The sequence below is a fragment of the Festucalex cinctus genome, chromosome 9 (assembly GCF_051991245.1).
Source record: "Festucalex cinctus isolate MCC-2025b chromosome 9, RoL_Fcin_1.0, whole genome shotgun sequence".
NCBI lineage: Eukaryota > Metazoa > Chordata > Actinopteri > Syngnathiformes > Syngnathidae > Festucalex > Festucalex cinctus.
In genome coordinates, this window is record NC_135419.1 from 6,406,981 (window position 1) to 6,423,815 (window position 16,835).

The 16,835-nt window shown below is 39.4% G+C and overlaps 1 protein-coding gene across 2 annotated transcripts in view; it reads right to left on the reverse strand.

Moving 5' to 3' along the window:
- The window catches only part of klhl4 (kelch-like family member 4), a 30,194-nt gene extending 19,496 nt beyond the window's left edge, over positions 1 to 10,698 (reverse strand). Inside the window, exon 1 of one of the 2 annotated variants that reach the window (XM_077532324.1) lies at positions 9,898 to 10,698. In XM_077532324.1, coding sequence (XP_077388450.1) covers positions 9,898 to 10,340 — 443 coding nt within the window. In that variant the 5' untranslated portion in view covers positions 10,341 to 10,698. Of the gene's footprint in view, positions 1 to 1,113; positions 1,295 to 9,897 lie in introns of those variants that run through there. The other variant, XM_077532325.1, reaches the window with a different exon arrangement.
- Positions 10,699 to 16,835: the final 6,137 nt, after the last annotated feature.

Genomic DNA, 16,835 nt, shown 5'->3' on the forward strand with positions numbered 1-16,835 from the left:
CCAGAACAGGCCCGTGTTTATCTGCGTGCGCACACAGATGTGTGCCAGTCACAGGGAGACTTAACAAGCGAAGACGCCAGTTCATCGCCGCATTGTGAGAAAGCCGCATCTCCGTCTCAGCAGGCGACGAGATTACACGCTGTTTCACTAGCATCCAAGTAATCCCTCTGACGCGTGCCGAACAATGCAACCCGGTCGCCCTTCGCAGAGCTGGTCCATTCTGACATTTGGGCTTGTTTATTTCGCTGCACAAAAAGAACCACTTCATGTCACAGAAGGATTCTGCTGTCATCAGCATTGTGCCTCTGCTGTGTAATGTCTGATAAAAGCTTGAGAAAAAACATCTTTGCTATTTAAGGCCGCACTTTGTAACTCATACTCATGTGATCTGGGGTCCTGTGAAAAAAGTGCCACTTTGGCCCCCTCCAATACTGTCTTCCAGGACTCCTGTTGGTCATGGGACTTGAATATAGTCATACATGAAACAGACACTTTTTTATTTACAATTTCACAGTACTGATATCCCATAAAAGAACATCATCAAAAAATACAAAAATAAGATTTGAGGTATAGTAGCCTACATCAGTTTGGTCTAAAATGAGCCTGGAAATGTCACATATACCCAAAATCTGGGTCTAAAACGGGCCGATCCACAACTTCTGAGTTGTTTTGCACAACCTCATAAAATAAACCCAAAGATTGGCTTTTTGTGTAGAAAAACAATCCTGAAAATGGGGTTGCTTTGTACAAAACAACCCAATAAGTAGTGGATCTCTCCCTATTTATTTATTTTTTTACCCAAACTGGGTTATTTTTGTTTTTTGTTTTTAAATATGGAAGTCAAACTTATTTAATTTAACACTGTGATTAATAATGATTAACTATACTTTGTATAATTAATTGCATACTGTTGCCAACATCTTTATTGTCCAGGTCATGTTTGTAAATAAGAATTAGTTCTCAAAACATTTTTATCTGGTTAAAGGTGAAATAAAAAAATAAAAAATACACTTTTATTAACGGTAAAGGCAATGTTAGGTAACATTAACCTAGTGTAAACTAACCAGTCTAATCTTAAGGAATCAAAAACAATCAACTTCAAGAAAAGCTCACCTAAACGTGTCAATCATCCACCTCCAGAATCTCATTTTTTTTAAACACTAATTGACACACACAGTAGCAGTTTAAATCTTCACTAGTGCTCCTTCTCCTCAAACATTACACACAGACGGATTATTGTGTTTCAATCCAAGCAAACAACGCAGGATTCAAAGCTGATCATTCTCAAAGCGGATTTGACCTGAGCTTTGATTAGTGATATAATATCGTTGCTGTATGATGCAATATAGTTGCACAAACATGCACTAACAAGCAAACACATCAAACATGGGTAATGTCGTGAACAGAGCCTTAATTACAGACAGCTAGTACGTTTTGTGTTTACAGTATTTGACTGATTGATTGGTATGCTGCCACAAGAGCAACATCATTTCGAAAAGCTACAGATTTGTTCAACAACTGACCAGTAAATTCCCTGTATTTGGTTGGCAGCACAAAGTATTGACACATGCAACTATTGATTATGCAGGGAGAATGGAGGGGTCGGTTGATTAACACACAATTATAAAGTTACCGCGGTCAGCCGAGTGTCTGACTTTTAACTCTGATTTATTTGTTTGTTGAAGTCATGAAAATCTGTCTGAGGAACTTTTTTTTATTAATATTGCCCTCCAGTCTCTCCAGGTCAGTCTTTATCGTATATGTTATGTTTAAGTGCAAAGCATACAGCAATACATAGTGCTGTCATGTTGATTCCCGAATGACTGCTTCATCTTGGATAGCAACACCAAACAAGACAGAATAACAATGCGGCCATAAAAGTGAGATGCATTCTCTTTGTATCGACTCTAAGGCCTGCTAAAAAGGATTTTTCATGCGTGCTCATCTCTCCGACACTAATTGCGTTGGCATCACATTCCAGAGAACGGTAAATTTCTCAGAGGTGTATATCTCGCTTGCAGGAGTGGGTGGAATCATCAAAGGTATACAGCCTGATTTTATTGAGGCACTAAAGCATCGCAACACCCGACTCAGGGAAATGACTGTGGCCCACTGCAATACGTCGCATATAACAAACCAATTCACTCAGAGTCGCAGACGCTATCGGGACCTGGGGAGGTCTTGTGGTGTCCGGGCCACAGATCACTTGAGGCGATGTAAATTTGTCTAATTAGGCAAAAAGTTTCAGCAGGTTTACAACTTTTAGAGCAATGGTTCTTAACCTTGTTGGAGGTACTCCACCCCACCAGTTTCCTATGTGCATTCACCGAACCATTCTTAATTGAAAATAAAATATGATTATTATTATTATTATTATTTATTTATTTATTTATTTAGGTATTTATTTTCAAATTCAAGACATAGGCATAGGGTTTATTGATGAACAAGGAGTAGCCTTTTCATCAACTCTGGCTATCTCCAACTTGAATTTAGCAAGGAACGTGATCTTGTAATCTCCATTTCCATGCAGCTTAAGGAAGTGTTACTTTAGCTTAACTAGAATTGCTCAACTTGGAATTGCAAATCATGCAGTTAGGACGCTACTAAATTTATAGAGCTCTTTAAAACAACCACTGTTGTTTTCTCAGGATGGAACCCAGGGTCAGCAGATACAATGAAAACAGCAGAGGCCCCGGAATTGAACCCTGTGGAACACCGTATGTTTAGTTATACATGTGATCTATTATTGCACATATTCATTTGATCACTTTCTTTTTATGCTCGACTTAGTCAGACTGACTCCCTGAACTCTTCGAATTTGATCAAACCCACTGAGTTAGAGTACTGCTTTATTTTAGAGCAACAGTAGTGCACCAGAAAGATGATATAAGAAAATAATTGACATATATTTTTTTTTTATATATTTTTCTTTAAATCAATTCATGCAACAGTCGGATTGTTCCCCTGATTGGATGATTCAGACCAGATTAGAACTGCTGTGTAAAGAAATATATGAGTTAGTCATGTTACAGGAGATCTCGGTGAAGCATCAGCTGCTTCACAGGCAGCAAAGTCAAGCCATGATTATTTGACACTGAGGGCTTCTAGACAGAGATTGGGTTGAGCTTACCAAAGCCTGGTGCAGTTTTATACTGTATATATTTCATGAGCTTCTTCCACCTCAGTGCACTGGCAGTCATGCATGCTGGAGTTATGTGAGTAAGAGGAAAAAGAAAGCGTACATAGCCTGGCTCTTTTTTAATGAGATCCAAGCTGCTACTGTAGCACCCTATAATGTAATAATTTCCTGAAAATGTAATAATGCCTGAAAATGTAATAAAATTTGCATTTAATTAGATAAAAAAATGTAATAAAACCCAACAAGGTAATAATTTCACCAATAAGGTAATAAAAATCGTTTTCAGGAAATTATTACATTGTGAGGTGCCACCTGCCCGTTACTATAACAACACTAAAACGCTGATGTAACAGTAAACTTAAATGGGAAGTCAAACCCCCCCCCAAATAAATTGACAATAATATGTACTCTGAAGGCCTACTAGACTAAATACGGTATTTTGGTTAATATCATGTTAGTGTAATATGAGTTACAAATCCAGCCATTTTTATCCTCATTTTACAGTCAATGCTTAATTGACATGCTTTTGATGGTATTTAAACCCTTATAAATGTCTCTTTTGCTCACAAATCAATTACCTGCCTTTTGATGCAAGTAAATGATGTCTGTGTGCTAGTTGTGAGTGTTGCGGGAGTCTTTATGGTGAAATTGTTGCAGATTTTCTCCGCAAGCTTGTCACATACGGTCACGGGTCCTCTAATGGCGGGTCGACTCCGACAGAAAAAGAGAGCCATTACTGTTGGGAGTGTGATTCATAGCTGATGTCAAGTCATTAGTCAATGTCATATTTTGCTTCCTGTTCCAAATGTGCTCTGCCATCATGAGAAATGTATGTGACATTAATCATTAAGGCTCTTATAAAGCATTTAGCAAAAAAAAATAATATAAATATATATATATATATATATATATAATGTTATAATAATGTTATCCATCAATCTTCAGTTTATTTATTTTTCAGTTTATTACAGTTATCTATGGCTCAATGATCTTTTTCAATGCAAATGACTGGAAATTAATGCCTCAGGGTGCAGCGGAACTGAGTCACAGCCTTTCCTCATAACATCCATGTAAAATTCATGAAAAGCTGTGTAAGGGATTATTTTCTTTGAATTAGCTCAATTTGCTCGGGTGGAAAGAAAGAACAGATGCTGATTTGTACGGAAAAGAGGGAATGTGTCCAGCATGCAATTATGAGTATAAATATAATTGCTTGCATCTCTTCTCGGCAGGATCGGATCCTTCTATCCACGATGACCTTACGATTAAAAACAATGTTCAGAATCTATTACAAAATGATCCCGAACGTATCTTATCCACCAAGATGTCATTCTGAGATGACAAGTCCACTTTATTTGGTCATTTGACGCCTGTGCAGCATGTGCCACACATGGTGATGCTTGTGGCGTTATGAGGCCTCCAACAAATATCTGACTTACTGCTGCTGACACGGGAGAGGCGGCGGTATTTCTTTTCCAAGGCGGTGGAGGGGGAATTGAGATATCATTCAACCTTACAACCGCGGAGTCCAACCTCTGTTAGTGTTTATGTGTGAGAGGTCAGGGTTTCCATTCCATTCAGGTTAACGCCGGCTATATATTCTGTGCCAACTACGGAGCCTGTTTGGATGAGGACGGGACAAATAGATATGTGGTTGCATTCAACACAAAGGTGGGAGAAAGTGTGCAAGATTGGCTGTGACTTACTCCGCAAAGTTCGATTTCGCAACTCTACACATGCACAGCAGGCTGAGGTCGTATACTTATAAGTCACTATGTGCATAATAGAGCACAAATTATTGTAGGCCAACACCACTGATATACTCTCAAAGAAGAGAGAGAACGTGAAAGCCATTGTAGTTCTTCGCATCCGGCATAAGTCATCATTTGTAGATTTAACCTGAGAGATTGTGACAAATCATGTGTCATGTGGTTTATGATGTGAGACGTAATAGGGGCATCAGGCTGGTGGAGTAAATGAATGTGCGCGTCTCAGTAACATCTGCTTCGCTGCCAATGTGTCACACAGTCACTGGCCTACTTCGTGTCACGACTCTCCACACCAACGCCCCATCCAGATGTCATTTCCAGCTATTCCTGTGTAACTGTACACTGAGAAACTGAGTGTTTGCATTGCTCATTTTTATGAACACAAGTCTCGTTTGAGAGAGGTTTGTCAGTGTTCATACCTGACTGAGTGAGTGTTTTTTTTTAAAGGATACTTTACTGATTTTGCTATTTTTACAGCAATAAAAAAGTTAATATTTTGCTGTCATGAATTTCATGTTATTATTTTTCACATGCAATTAACATCCTTAAAAACATATTTTGCCATTTACTGTCGACTGAAATTACATCACGTGTTGAGGGCACAGGTAACAACCAATCCCAGCTTGTCAAATTCATGACAGACAAAATATTACTGCTCATTAGTTCTGAAAATTGTAAAATTAGAATAGTATCCGTTTAATCCCTATGGACTGAGGCACATCTCAGTTAAGTAGGGTACACACACATCACCCCCACACACCCTTTCTTCTTTTTTTTTTTTTTTTTTTAACATATTATCTAATTTTTTAAATGTATATAGATTCCACACTTGACTCCTCCCCCCAATGAGATGTGTGTTGTGGTACCATGACTGACTGACCTGTGAGAGGCAGTAGGGTATCATAGATTATAGAGCATCCATGGGGCGAGAAAAGAGTAGTAGCAGCAGCAGCAGTAGTCGTATTAGTAGTTGTCGTAGTAGTAGTAATGGTAGAAGAAAGAAAAAAGAAGACAAAAAGGAGAAGTCATGAAAAAGAAGAAGACAAGAAGAAAAAACAAGGAAAAGGCAAAGGCAAAAAGAAAAGACGGAGACATAAAGCAGTAGTAGACAAGAAGTAAAAGGAAAAGGAGGGAAGTTGAAAAAAGACAAGAAAAAAGGAGAAAGCAAGAAAGAAGAGAATACGAAAAAGTAGACAAGAAGAAAATACAAAAGGAAAAGGAGAACACGAGAAGAAAAAGAAGAAGAGGAAGAAGAAGAAGAAGAAGAAGGAGCTATGCTAACGTTTAGTTTGTCTGGTAAACTACACTGCAATCACAAAAACCAGCTATACTCCTCTATTAGTGTCTGGTCAGTGTTTGGTTCGTTCATTCCTTTGTTTGTTTGTTTATTCATTCATCATTATTGTAGGTAACAGTACCGGTACCGCTAGTATTTTTGTTTCATAAAATTCCCCCCAAAATCAATTACAAATAATAAAAAAAAAAAAACTGCATGAAATTAAAGGTAATTTTCTATTCTTCTCATTTCAAATTTCCAGTTCCTGATTGTAAAATGGCCACAAGAAGGCGGTGAAGGTGAAATTATATATATATATACTAATTAGTTTTAGTTTGCTAATTTGTTCATGTTGTTTGTTTGTAGTATTACGTAAACAAAGAAAAAGAAAAATGTTTACTGAAAGAGAGTATGTCCTTCATCAAATTTGTTCATCAGGGTTTGTTTGTGTTGGATTACGGCTAAAGCAGGTTGATGCACATCTAGAAAAAGGTGTGGCTCTTCCATTTCCCGTCATTTATTCAGTCAATTATTCCGTTCACGAATCTCTTTTAAAAAAAAGTGTGCATATGAAGTTGTTTGTTACAATTTCATCTACATGAGGACGTTGTTGGCCCGGGAAAAGGTCTGCACATGACTAAGGGTCATTCTAGTTTACATTGAACTCATAATAGTGAAAAATCAGTGTTGACGTTTATCAATTTAATGTGTCCAAAGGAAGGCTTTCTCGTTGAACTAACTTTATGTTTCCGATTACTTTGCACGGTTATGAAGTCCATAAATGTATGTTACTAAAACCAAGTGCAGGAAGGCCAAGGGCATGTTTTACGATCCCACCGAGTGCAGCCCTTTTAATATTTCAGCGTCGTTGTCAAATATGATGGTGCTGCTGTATTTTACATGACCAACATGAACTCACGCTACCCCTGAGAGCCAGTGAGTTACACACATTCCCCCCCCCCCCCCCCCCCCCCCACTGCGAGCACATCTCTTATGCATGCACTCCACACTTAGGGACCCCCCACCAAATATGGATATCTGCCAATTATGAAGAGCAGAATGTTGAACAGATTCCAAAACTGCATGCTAATTTGGAAAAATTCCCAGTTTGTCCTGTTATCCCTGACTTTCAGGGAACCCTGCTTGACACATTGTAGTATGTATTCAGTTTATTCACTTTGAGTCTATTCTGAAGTAAAGCAACATGGGGCATTTAACTCATTCACTGCCATTGACGGAAAAAGACGTCAAATGATGCATTTTTTATTTTTTTTGCTGGTCTGGCAATGAATGTGTTAACTGTTCAATTCCTCACCAGGTACATGAAGGGAGCTGAGTGCCAGTCACCCAAGAATGTCACAGACCAGATTAAAGGGTGGTTTCATCCTTGACATGACGGCGTCTTCCTTTGAGGTTTCAGCCAGAAAGCACGCACACACATATCACAGATCAGCTCATTTAATTAACAGGCTAACCATACGTAACTGTAACATCTGGATATTTGCAACCAATGTTTGCAAAACACTTTTCCTTGTGATAAATCAAACCGTGTGCTGCATCCACTTGCTGTGAGGCATTTGCCTTGTAAAGCGACTTTAATGGTCATCGGGATAATTCATGTGATAACGGTGCTTTCCGTTTAAAAGGGCCTCCGGCTGTTAAGTGATGTCACAGCTTTTTCTCGCCTAACACATTAACCCCATGACAGTCTGACACTGTCAGTGTAAAAGTGTGACAAATTAGACGGGCCGCGAATGGGCTCAAGACAGACTGACGTCGAGGCTTTATGTCTACTGAATAATTAAAATAATGCGTCAATGATTTACACTGTCCAACGAGCTGTGGACCATGAAAGTGAGTCCCGAGGTCATCGATGGCTTGCCTTATTCATTAGACTTACTCGCGTCAAACACTTCAAAGCAAAGCTAGCATGCGCAGCATACACTCTTCAGATCATCAAAATAAATGCTATGTCTAAAAAAAGTTCTTTTAGGATACATTGATGCTTTGCTTTGAACAAGATATTTACATAAACAATATTTTAACATGCTTAGGGAAGTTAGTAAAGTGATATCAAGATGAAGAGGCTGTGATGCTCAGGGGTAGTGATGCGCGATCCTGCAAATTTTGTTATTGATCCGATACCAAGTTTACAGGGACAGTATAGCCGATACCAATATCGATCCTTTTTGAAATTATAGATTTTTTTTTTCCATTAAGGTTGCTGTATCATTGCTTATTCATAGGCAAATTTCAACCTTTAATTGTTTTTGCGTTGTTCCTTTTTAAAAAAAAAAAAAAAAAAAAAAAAGGATCAAATTAGGAGAGTTTATTGATAAATAGAAAATACTTGACAAAATAACCATGACAAAATATTTTTTAACATTCTTAAACAAAGTGCACAAAGTGATCATAGGAAATATAAACAAATACGTTATCATACATTACTGTTCCAAAACTACAAATACAAAAACTAACTAAAAATGCTGCCTTCTTCCTTCTAAATATACAAAACAATATGTTAAAGATTATCATGCAACAACAAATATAAAACGATAAAACAACATACCAAAAAATATTTTTCAAATATAATGCTGTTTGTGTTCATGTAATCTACTACAAAGATGAGACGCTAAGTCATGTGATGGCACACGATCGAAACACATTTCTGTGATATGTCTGTTATCTGTTTGACCAAAACCGCACCAGTGCATAAAATTGCCAAAATGAAACTAAACTACTGGTACTAGATCGATATTTTAGTGCCAGTATCGATCCGATATCGATACTCACTTGGTATCAATAATATCGATATTTCGCCCACCTCTACTCAGGGGTGCCTCACAAAGTAAACTGGCCTCATTCCAGCAACAGCCAGTCTCAATTTCCATATTTTTCTATACACAGCAGGTATTGAACCCATGACTCCAAGCAAACAGGCTTCCTGGCTTACTGTAGCTACTGCCACTTTCTTCTTTACGATTGTGGTTATAGTTTGCAGTTGTATAGCGCTGATGTTGCATTGAGTAGCTTACTTGACTCTAACAAGAAAATATTAGAATTCAGAGGTGTCAAATCCAGGTCTACCATGTAAAAATATGCCACATGTGCTTCTACTTGTTTACCTGCTGGTTGAGTAGAACCACAACTAAAGCCAAACTGTGGCAGGGTGTTTACGTTCTGGACCTTGATTTGACACGTGTTCCAATTAGTTTCCAATGTGAGACAGCTCAGTTACACCACTCCAAATCGCAGTAATGGCAAATCTGTTTTTTATACTTGCACACAGATGTGTCAGTATAAGAATAATGTTGTTGAGTGAGTGTATACAAGTGCCTGAAATTGCACCACATGGTCTATGACAGTCTCCCAACCACTGTGCCGGTGAGATCATCAGGTGGGCCGCAAGAAATTATCCATTTACAAATGACTACATTGACATTTTGGTCATTTGGTGACTCTGAGAGCTAAAGAAGTCAGCAGCGCTAACCTCAGTAGAAATGTTTACATCTGGACTTAAGACTTATTTCTACACTCTCACATTTGGTTAAACCACAACTAGTCATTTATCATGTGTTACATGGGAATTGTGGCCTGTTTTAGTGCCGCTTCTCTTCTGTTTTTGTTTGGGGTAATATTTAGATAAAGTCAAATATGTGCCATAGCTCAAAAAAGGTTGGGAAACACAAGGTCTATGAGGTCAACAGTCGTACCTCTCTCTGGCCTCCACCTCTGCAGGGTCCTCCGTGCTGCTCTTCACATCTTCCTTGCCCGTGTTGGGGTCCTCCTTCCTGGTGGTGCTGGGTGAGGAAGCGTTCTTGGACGTGTCATCGTTGACCCCAAGACCCGGGACGGTGTGTTGCTGCTGCTGCCACGACTGCTGACCTGCTCTGACACAGACCGCCGTGGGTCCCGGGGTCGGCGCCAGGATACTGTGGGCCGGGCTGCTCGACTTCCGCAGTCCTCCTCCACCCCTTTCCCGGCTCTTGAGCCGGCCCTGGACGGGGGTCCCCCTGTGGTCGGTGCCATCCTGCTGAATGTAACCTCCCACCCCGCCGCCACCGCCGCTTCCTGCCGAACCTTGGGACGAGTGGCTGAACCAGCGCCAGCGGAGCCGGAGGATCTGCTTCACATCAAATTCCTTCTTCCCCGACATTCTCTCCTGGCTTTGGAGACGAGGGCAATAGTACGGTGAGTGCCCAAAAACATGGAGAGCTGACAAGACAGGAGCCTCGCTTTCAGTCCTGACTGACTACAGGGTGCCTCTTCTACTCCGTTATTGTCTCACTACACTCATCACTACCCCCCCACCTCCCTATTCTGGTACACCTCTATTGTTCTTTTAGTGATGGAGAGCGGTCCTCTGCAGCTTTTATTCTAAGCAGCCTCCTTCCAACTCTCCTCCTCTCTTTGCCTCCTGTGCTGCTGCTGCTGCTGCTGCTGCGGCTGATGTTGGCTGCTGCCGTGCTGCTGGAGCTGAGTTAATGCACATGCATGAGCCACACTCCCTCCTCTTTGCCACCCGTGTTCGTCTCTCTCTCTCTCTCTCTCTCTCTCTCTCTCTCTCTCTCTCTCTCTCTCTGCTTCTCCATACTATACACACATAAACAGTACACACACACCCCTGCAGACAGTTTGTTTGAGAAAATGTCCCCACCCCTCCCCAGTCACCTGTGTCTCTTTTCCGTGTGATAACAGGACTGTCTGCTCTCACTGAAAGGAAGGTGGTGTATCATGGAATCAGCATGATTGAGGTCACACCTTAACAAAGTCAAGCATTAACTGCTTAAGGCGTCTCACTACATGCTACTATTGCAGCAGCCCTTGTGATGTATTTGCATACAGCATTGCTTCACTTTTCGCGGGTCCCCATAGTAGAAATGGCCTTTTTTTTTTTTTTTTTTGCCATAGTGATCTACTAAGCCATTATGAACGAACTGAAATTTTCTCAACAATATGTTCTATGTAGCCCCACTAGTCTAAACATGGTATTCTGATTAATATTGCGTTTGTGGAATCCATCTCAGTGGGCAGCCATTTTGCCACTTGCCGTCGACTAAAAATGACATCACAGTTGCCAGGGGCTCGTTTAAGCGCCAATCACGGTTCACCTGTTTCCTGAGTTTGGCCATGTGACAGTCACATGCTGAGCCATGATTGGTTGTTATCCGAGCCCTGAGCTACTGTGTCATTTTCAGTCAAAATGGCCGCACCCAGATATGGATAAAAACGGGTGGATTTTGCCACTTAATTCACATTCCACAAATGTATGAATCTGAATGCCGTGTTTGGACTAGTGGGGCTGCATAGAACATATTACTGAAATTAAAATTTTTGGGTTGACTCCTTTCGTCAGTTAAGTTATTTCAGCGACTATAGAAGGTTTTTTTGTTTTTTTTTCTGTAAGCATACCAACAGTTTTGTTCTTGGATACATATCCAATCACCACATCAAACCAAAATGCATCATGCATCTGTACACATCTGCTGGGACTCTCTCACATCAAACACAATCCCATGGGAAGTGTCAGTGGGGTTGCTGTGGAGAAGGCGAGGTAGTGAGTTTTCTACGTAAAGGTAACCATGCAGATAAATATTCCCCCTCGCTGTCTTGGAAGCCTCCTCATGAGAAAAGCAAAAAAAAAAAAAAAAGAACCCTCAAGGTCAGTGCCTGTCAAAAATTCAGAGCACTCTTTTACACTTCAAGAACAGACCATGCTAGTGTATAAGCCACCTATCAAAATCCAGCCGGACTCCAAAGGGGGGATATAAAGGTAAATTGGAGGACCATGAAATCCATGAAAACGAGTTTGTGAGGGCATTCTGTTGTCACGATTGGATTCAAGTGCGCTGCATGTGTGTCAAGAAAAGTGTCCATTATGCCATTTCCTTCAAAGAAATATGTCATTTCAAGTTTTCAACTGCAAAGTCAAGCAAGCCCTAGATGACGCGACAGATGATTTTATATAATGTTGAAATGTTTGCTCCAAACTATGCCTAATCCGTGGCCCTTAATATGTCAAAACAGCCTTCAAAGGCCTCAAAAATGTAAAATGTAAACTTGACTGCAAGTAACAGCACATTACAATTATATAATGGTCAATTTCTACATTTTCTGTTCCTGATGACCCTATCAACGTTTTCTTTATCGTATTTGTTTTACATGAGGTTCCTTAACTTCAATCGTGAAAACAAGAGCAGTCTTTTTGTTGTAAACCATCAAAACAGGCTCCAGTTGCAGAGATGAAAGGGCAAACTTGCACTCAAACTGCTTCGATTTGGCACCGCGAAAGCGCTCGTCCGCCTCCGCCGCCTCCCACCTTGTGTTGGGAAGAGTGTGTGGGCATTGTCATTGGGAAGGTTATTTGTAACCAACTTCTGTGTCGACTGGCATTGGATTAAAAGGTAATTTAATGGAGTAATTACACAAATATCTACAGACTGTATCTATTTCCTGATTGCAAATATCTTTTGCAGCATTCACTTTACTCAAACAATGCATAAGAGCATGTTTATACTGAGAAATCATGTGATTCCAAAATACCAAAAATAGATAAAAACATAGCATATACAGCATGCTCAAAACTACAAAAAAAAAAAGCGCAAAATATATAAACGAAAAAAAATGGCCTTGTAAATTTCTTTGAGAATAGAATGAATTAAATAAGCGTACACAATACAATCATCATTGTTGCTAGCCAAGTGTTTATGCCTCTGGTAAGAACACAATTTTTATATACGGTCAAAGGTCAAAACAATACATTATTAATGAGCGCAACGTCTACTCGTAAAAAAATATTTTATGGAATACAGTGTTATTTTTGAAGCCCAAAGGGGCCGCATATAAAAATCTGTTCCCAACTGAGTCCTGATAATTGAAAGGGTTGAAATGCATGCCATGAGTGTGTGTATCCAAGTACGGTTAAATCCCTGCAGGGTTTCTTTTCTTTCCTTTTGTCAGAAACAAATTTTGGTTATTTTTGTTTTTTCACTGTGCAAGTGGAGCTCACCTTACCTCATCTTCACCTTTGATACTGTCTGTTTAGCAACAAAATGCAGCTATCATTTAATAGGGTATATATTTTAAAATTATTCTTACAGTTGTGAATTTATGCGATGCAATGCGGTTGCCGTGCTCATTAAGTGCAATTAATGGCACAAAAACAGATGATCAGGGTTATAGGAGTCTTCCATTTATTTATTTTTATTTTTAATCACAGCCATTAAAGGGTAATTAACTTGGCTTTACTGCCCAAAAGAATTGCTTTGCCATCCTGACTACCTTTTATTGCACTTGCACTAAAATCTAGCACAGTGAGTCAGCAGCTTTGGCGATTTCAGTCAGCTCGGGTATCCATTTTATCGGTTGTTTTGAAGTTAAGTAACTATAATAGCACTCAGTAGAGTGCAAACCTTTACTAAGGTTGAGCTGATAAGCGAGAGCGTATTCGACATCATTGTGGCAAGCAGAGGGGAAAGGCTATGATAAGAACAATTCACCAAGCAGGCTCACAAAATATAACATGGTGGCATGGCTCAGTGGAAGAGTGGACATTTCGCAATCCCAAGGTTGTGGGTTCAATCCTCAACACTTGTGACCATGTCAAAGTGTACTTGAGCAAGCTTACTGAAGCCCAAATTGCTCCTGATGCTGCATCATCAGTAGGTAAATGAGGAAAAGGTTTTTAAAGCACTTTGAATATGAAGTGAAAGCCCATTTATGTGAGACATACATGACAACCAATGAACAGTGGTCTCACTGCCAGAGACAATACATGTACACAACTATATGTAACCAAGCACTCCCATTCATTTAATATGTCAACTCGTCCCATACATACATTCACATACTCTTATTATAGCTCTTGTCAGTACTTGGAACAAATAAACCATTTTGTCTCATTATATTACGACAACACAAGTCTATTTGAATGAGATATGACCTCATATATAGAAGCGAGTCATTACACCGGGTCACCTCCTCAATGCACGCAGGAGTCAAGGACACCATCTGGCTGCACTCCACAAGACACATATGATGTCAGATGTTACACTGGTGTGCTAAAACCCATTACCATCCAATATCTTCCTCCCCCGGGATAGCATCGTACTCTTACGCCTTGTCAGATATTTGGGAAAGTGATCGGCAATCTAGTTTATTTCAATTACAATTTGCTTACAGACCAGTTTTCTGGGTAAATGGGACATTTCCAGACAAATCCGTTATCCTGGGCAGCAACAAAATAACTGTATGGACATGCAATGCCTCAAAGCACTGTTTTGGGCAGCGCATCATAATTACTATTGATTTAAGAACTTCAATGATGTTGATTGTTATTTAGAAAACCTCGTAAAATGGCGAGGTATCAGCTCTTCTGATCTATTTTTGCTGCCATTATAAACAAATCTACCTTTAGATGTACCGAACTTTAAATGAAATAACATGCAACCAGAAACTGAAGAAGCAAGGGTAATCTAAGAATATTTCTCTATGACTGTAGATGATATTGGTCTTATAGTTGATATGCCCGTCAGTATAGCCATTAGAATTTACATTTTCTATCAGTGAACAGAAACATTTACATAACCACACAACCAGCAATGATGACCAAAATGCCCCCATATGTCCTTGCAAACTCTCAAATAAATATTGAGTAATAATATACTATCTTACCTGAAAATGGGTTCAAAGTGTGAAACAAACTTTTCGATTCAAAACCATCACAACTTCGTGGGACTCTTTGTCTTCTCTTTTAGCACACAAATGCTTGCCTCTCCAAAAGGAAAGGGAGCACTTTCCTCTTTCAAAGGAAGCAGTTCCTTCCTTCCTTTGCACTGAATCAACAATTGCCTTCAAGTCACTACAACTATGCAAGGATTGCCCTGTATGTGAGGTGAAATGGTTCTTTTCCTAAATGTTTTCATGTTCCAGAACATTACAGTGTCAAAACAGATTAGCCTTCTAAGAGAAGGGAAATACAATACTTTGCGTTAAATAGTCATTTGAACACATTTCATAAAATAAACGACGGGATACGAAACCCTTTGGACATCTAAATCTGCATTCTGCAGACACCATCTTGAGCAGGGTGGCCCATTACTCGAGTTCCCTCTTAAGGCTGGGGTATAGTGACGGGTCAGAAACTTGTCGTCATCCCAATGAGACGACAAAAAGACCGCAGGACGGAGACTGAGACGACGGCAGCAACGGTTATGCAGGTTCAACAGGGAATGAGCCCATTAAATCATGGTGGCCCCTCTCCTCCAATCAGCGATGAGTCTGATCTCATGTATACCTCTTCCGGTAGGAAAATGTTTTATTTGTTGTTGCATTTTTTTGATATGCTGTTGTGTTTAGTTATCAGTTATGTTTTTTGATTTGCTGCTGTATTTTGCACAGGGCACTGCATTAGTTACTGTTTAGCCTACAATCTTCATTCTGCATATTTTACTGCTTGGTCTGTTGACCACTTGATGGCGTCAAAGAGTAAATGAATCCAAATGAAGTGTCAGTACATGTGACGTTTCATGGGGCTTCATGTCACCAATTTTAGTTAAAACAGTGCTATACCAGTATATATAATTATTTGTTTAAAATGATCTGTGACTCTTTGTTTTTAATTATGTAACAAAAGTACTAGTATTGGTTCCTACTCAAAAGTTGAGTACTCATACTAGTGTCTGGTTTGAAAAAAAAAAAAAAAAAAAAAAAGCGGTATCATCCATCCATCCATTTTCTTGACCGCTTATTCCTCACAAGGGTCGCGGGGGCTGCTGGCGCCTATCTCAGCTGGCTCTGGGCAGTAGGCGGGGGACACCGTGGACTGGTTGCCAGCCAATCGCAGGGCACACAGAGACGAACAACCATCCACACTCACACGCACACCTAGGGACAATTCGGAGCGCCCAATTAACCTGCCATGCATGTCTTTGGAATGTGGGAGGAGACCGGAGTACCCGGAGAAGACAAAAGCGGTATCAAACATCCCTAATTTTAGAACATTGAAAACAGATTGATGAAAAAGGGCAATTACCAACCCAAATTATCTTGCAAAGATAAAAGAGATTGGGGATTGATGATAATAATAATAATAATAATAATAATAATAATAATAATAGTGTTTTTCCCCCGTAGTAAAAAAAAATAATAAAAAAAGAAACAAACTCAATGGTGACTCCATTGTGAGGAAGTCACAAACATTCCTTGCGGTTTCTGAATAAATGTATTCAAGCGATCTAGCTCGTACTTTACAGATTGATTTGTCAGTCCCCTGACATCAATTGCGTGCAAATCAGGAGGTTAGAATTTACTACTTGGATTACATAATAACATCATTCTTTATTTAGTTTCAAAAACTAATTTAATTTGCTGGGTATGTTGTGTTATTTGTTACCGCTTGCCCTCTAATATATAAAATTAATGTGATTATAAAAATGTTTGAATTTAATGCACACTTTTTTTCTGATTTTTTTTTTAATTTTTTTTTTAGTAATTTATCAATCCAGATTTTTTTTTTGTAATTAACACATTTGATCTTGATTGCAATAAATTAGACTTGTGCCTTTAAATCATCATTGTGGTTAGTTTGCTACCATTAAAGATACTTCGTTAGTGGCACATTGCAGCAGTATGTAGCCTTACAAGGCCATAA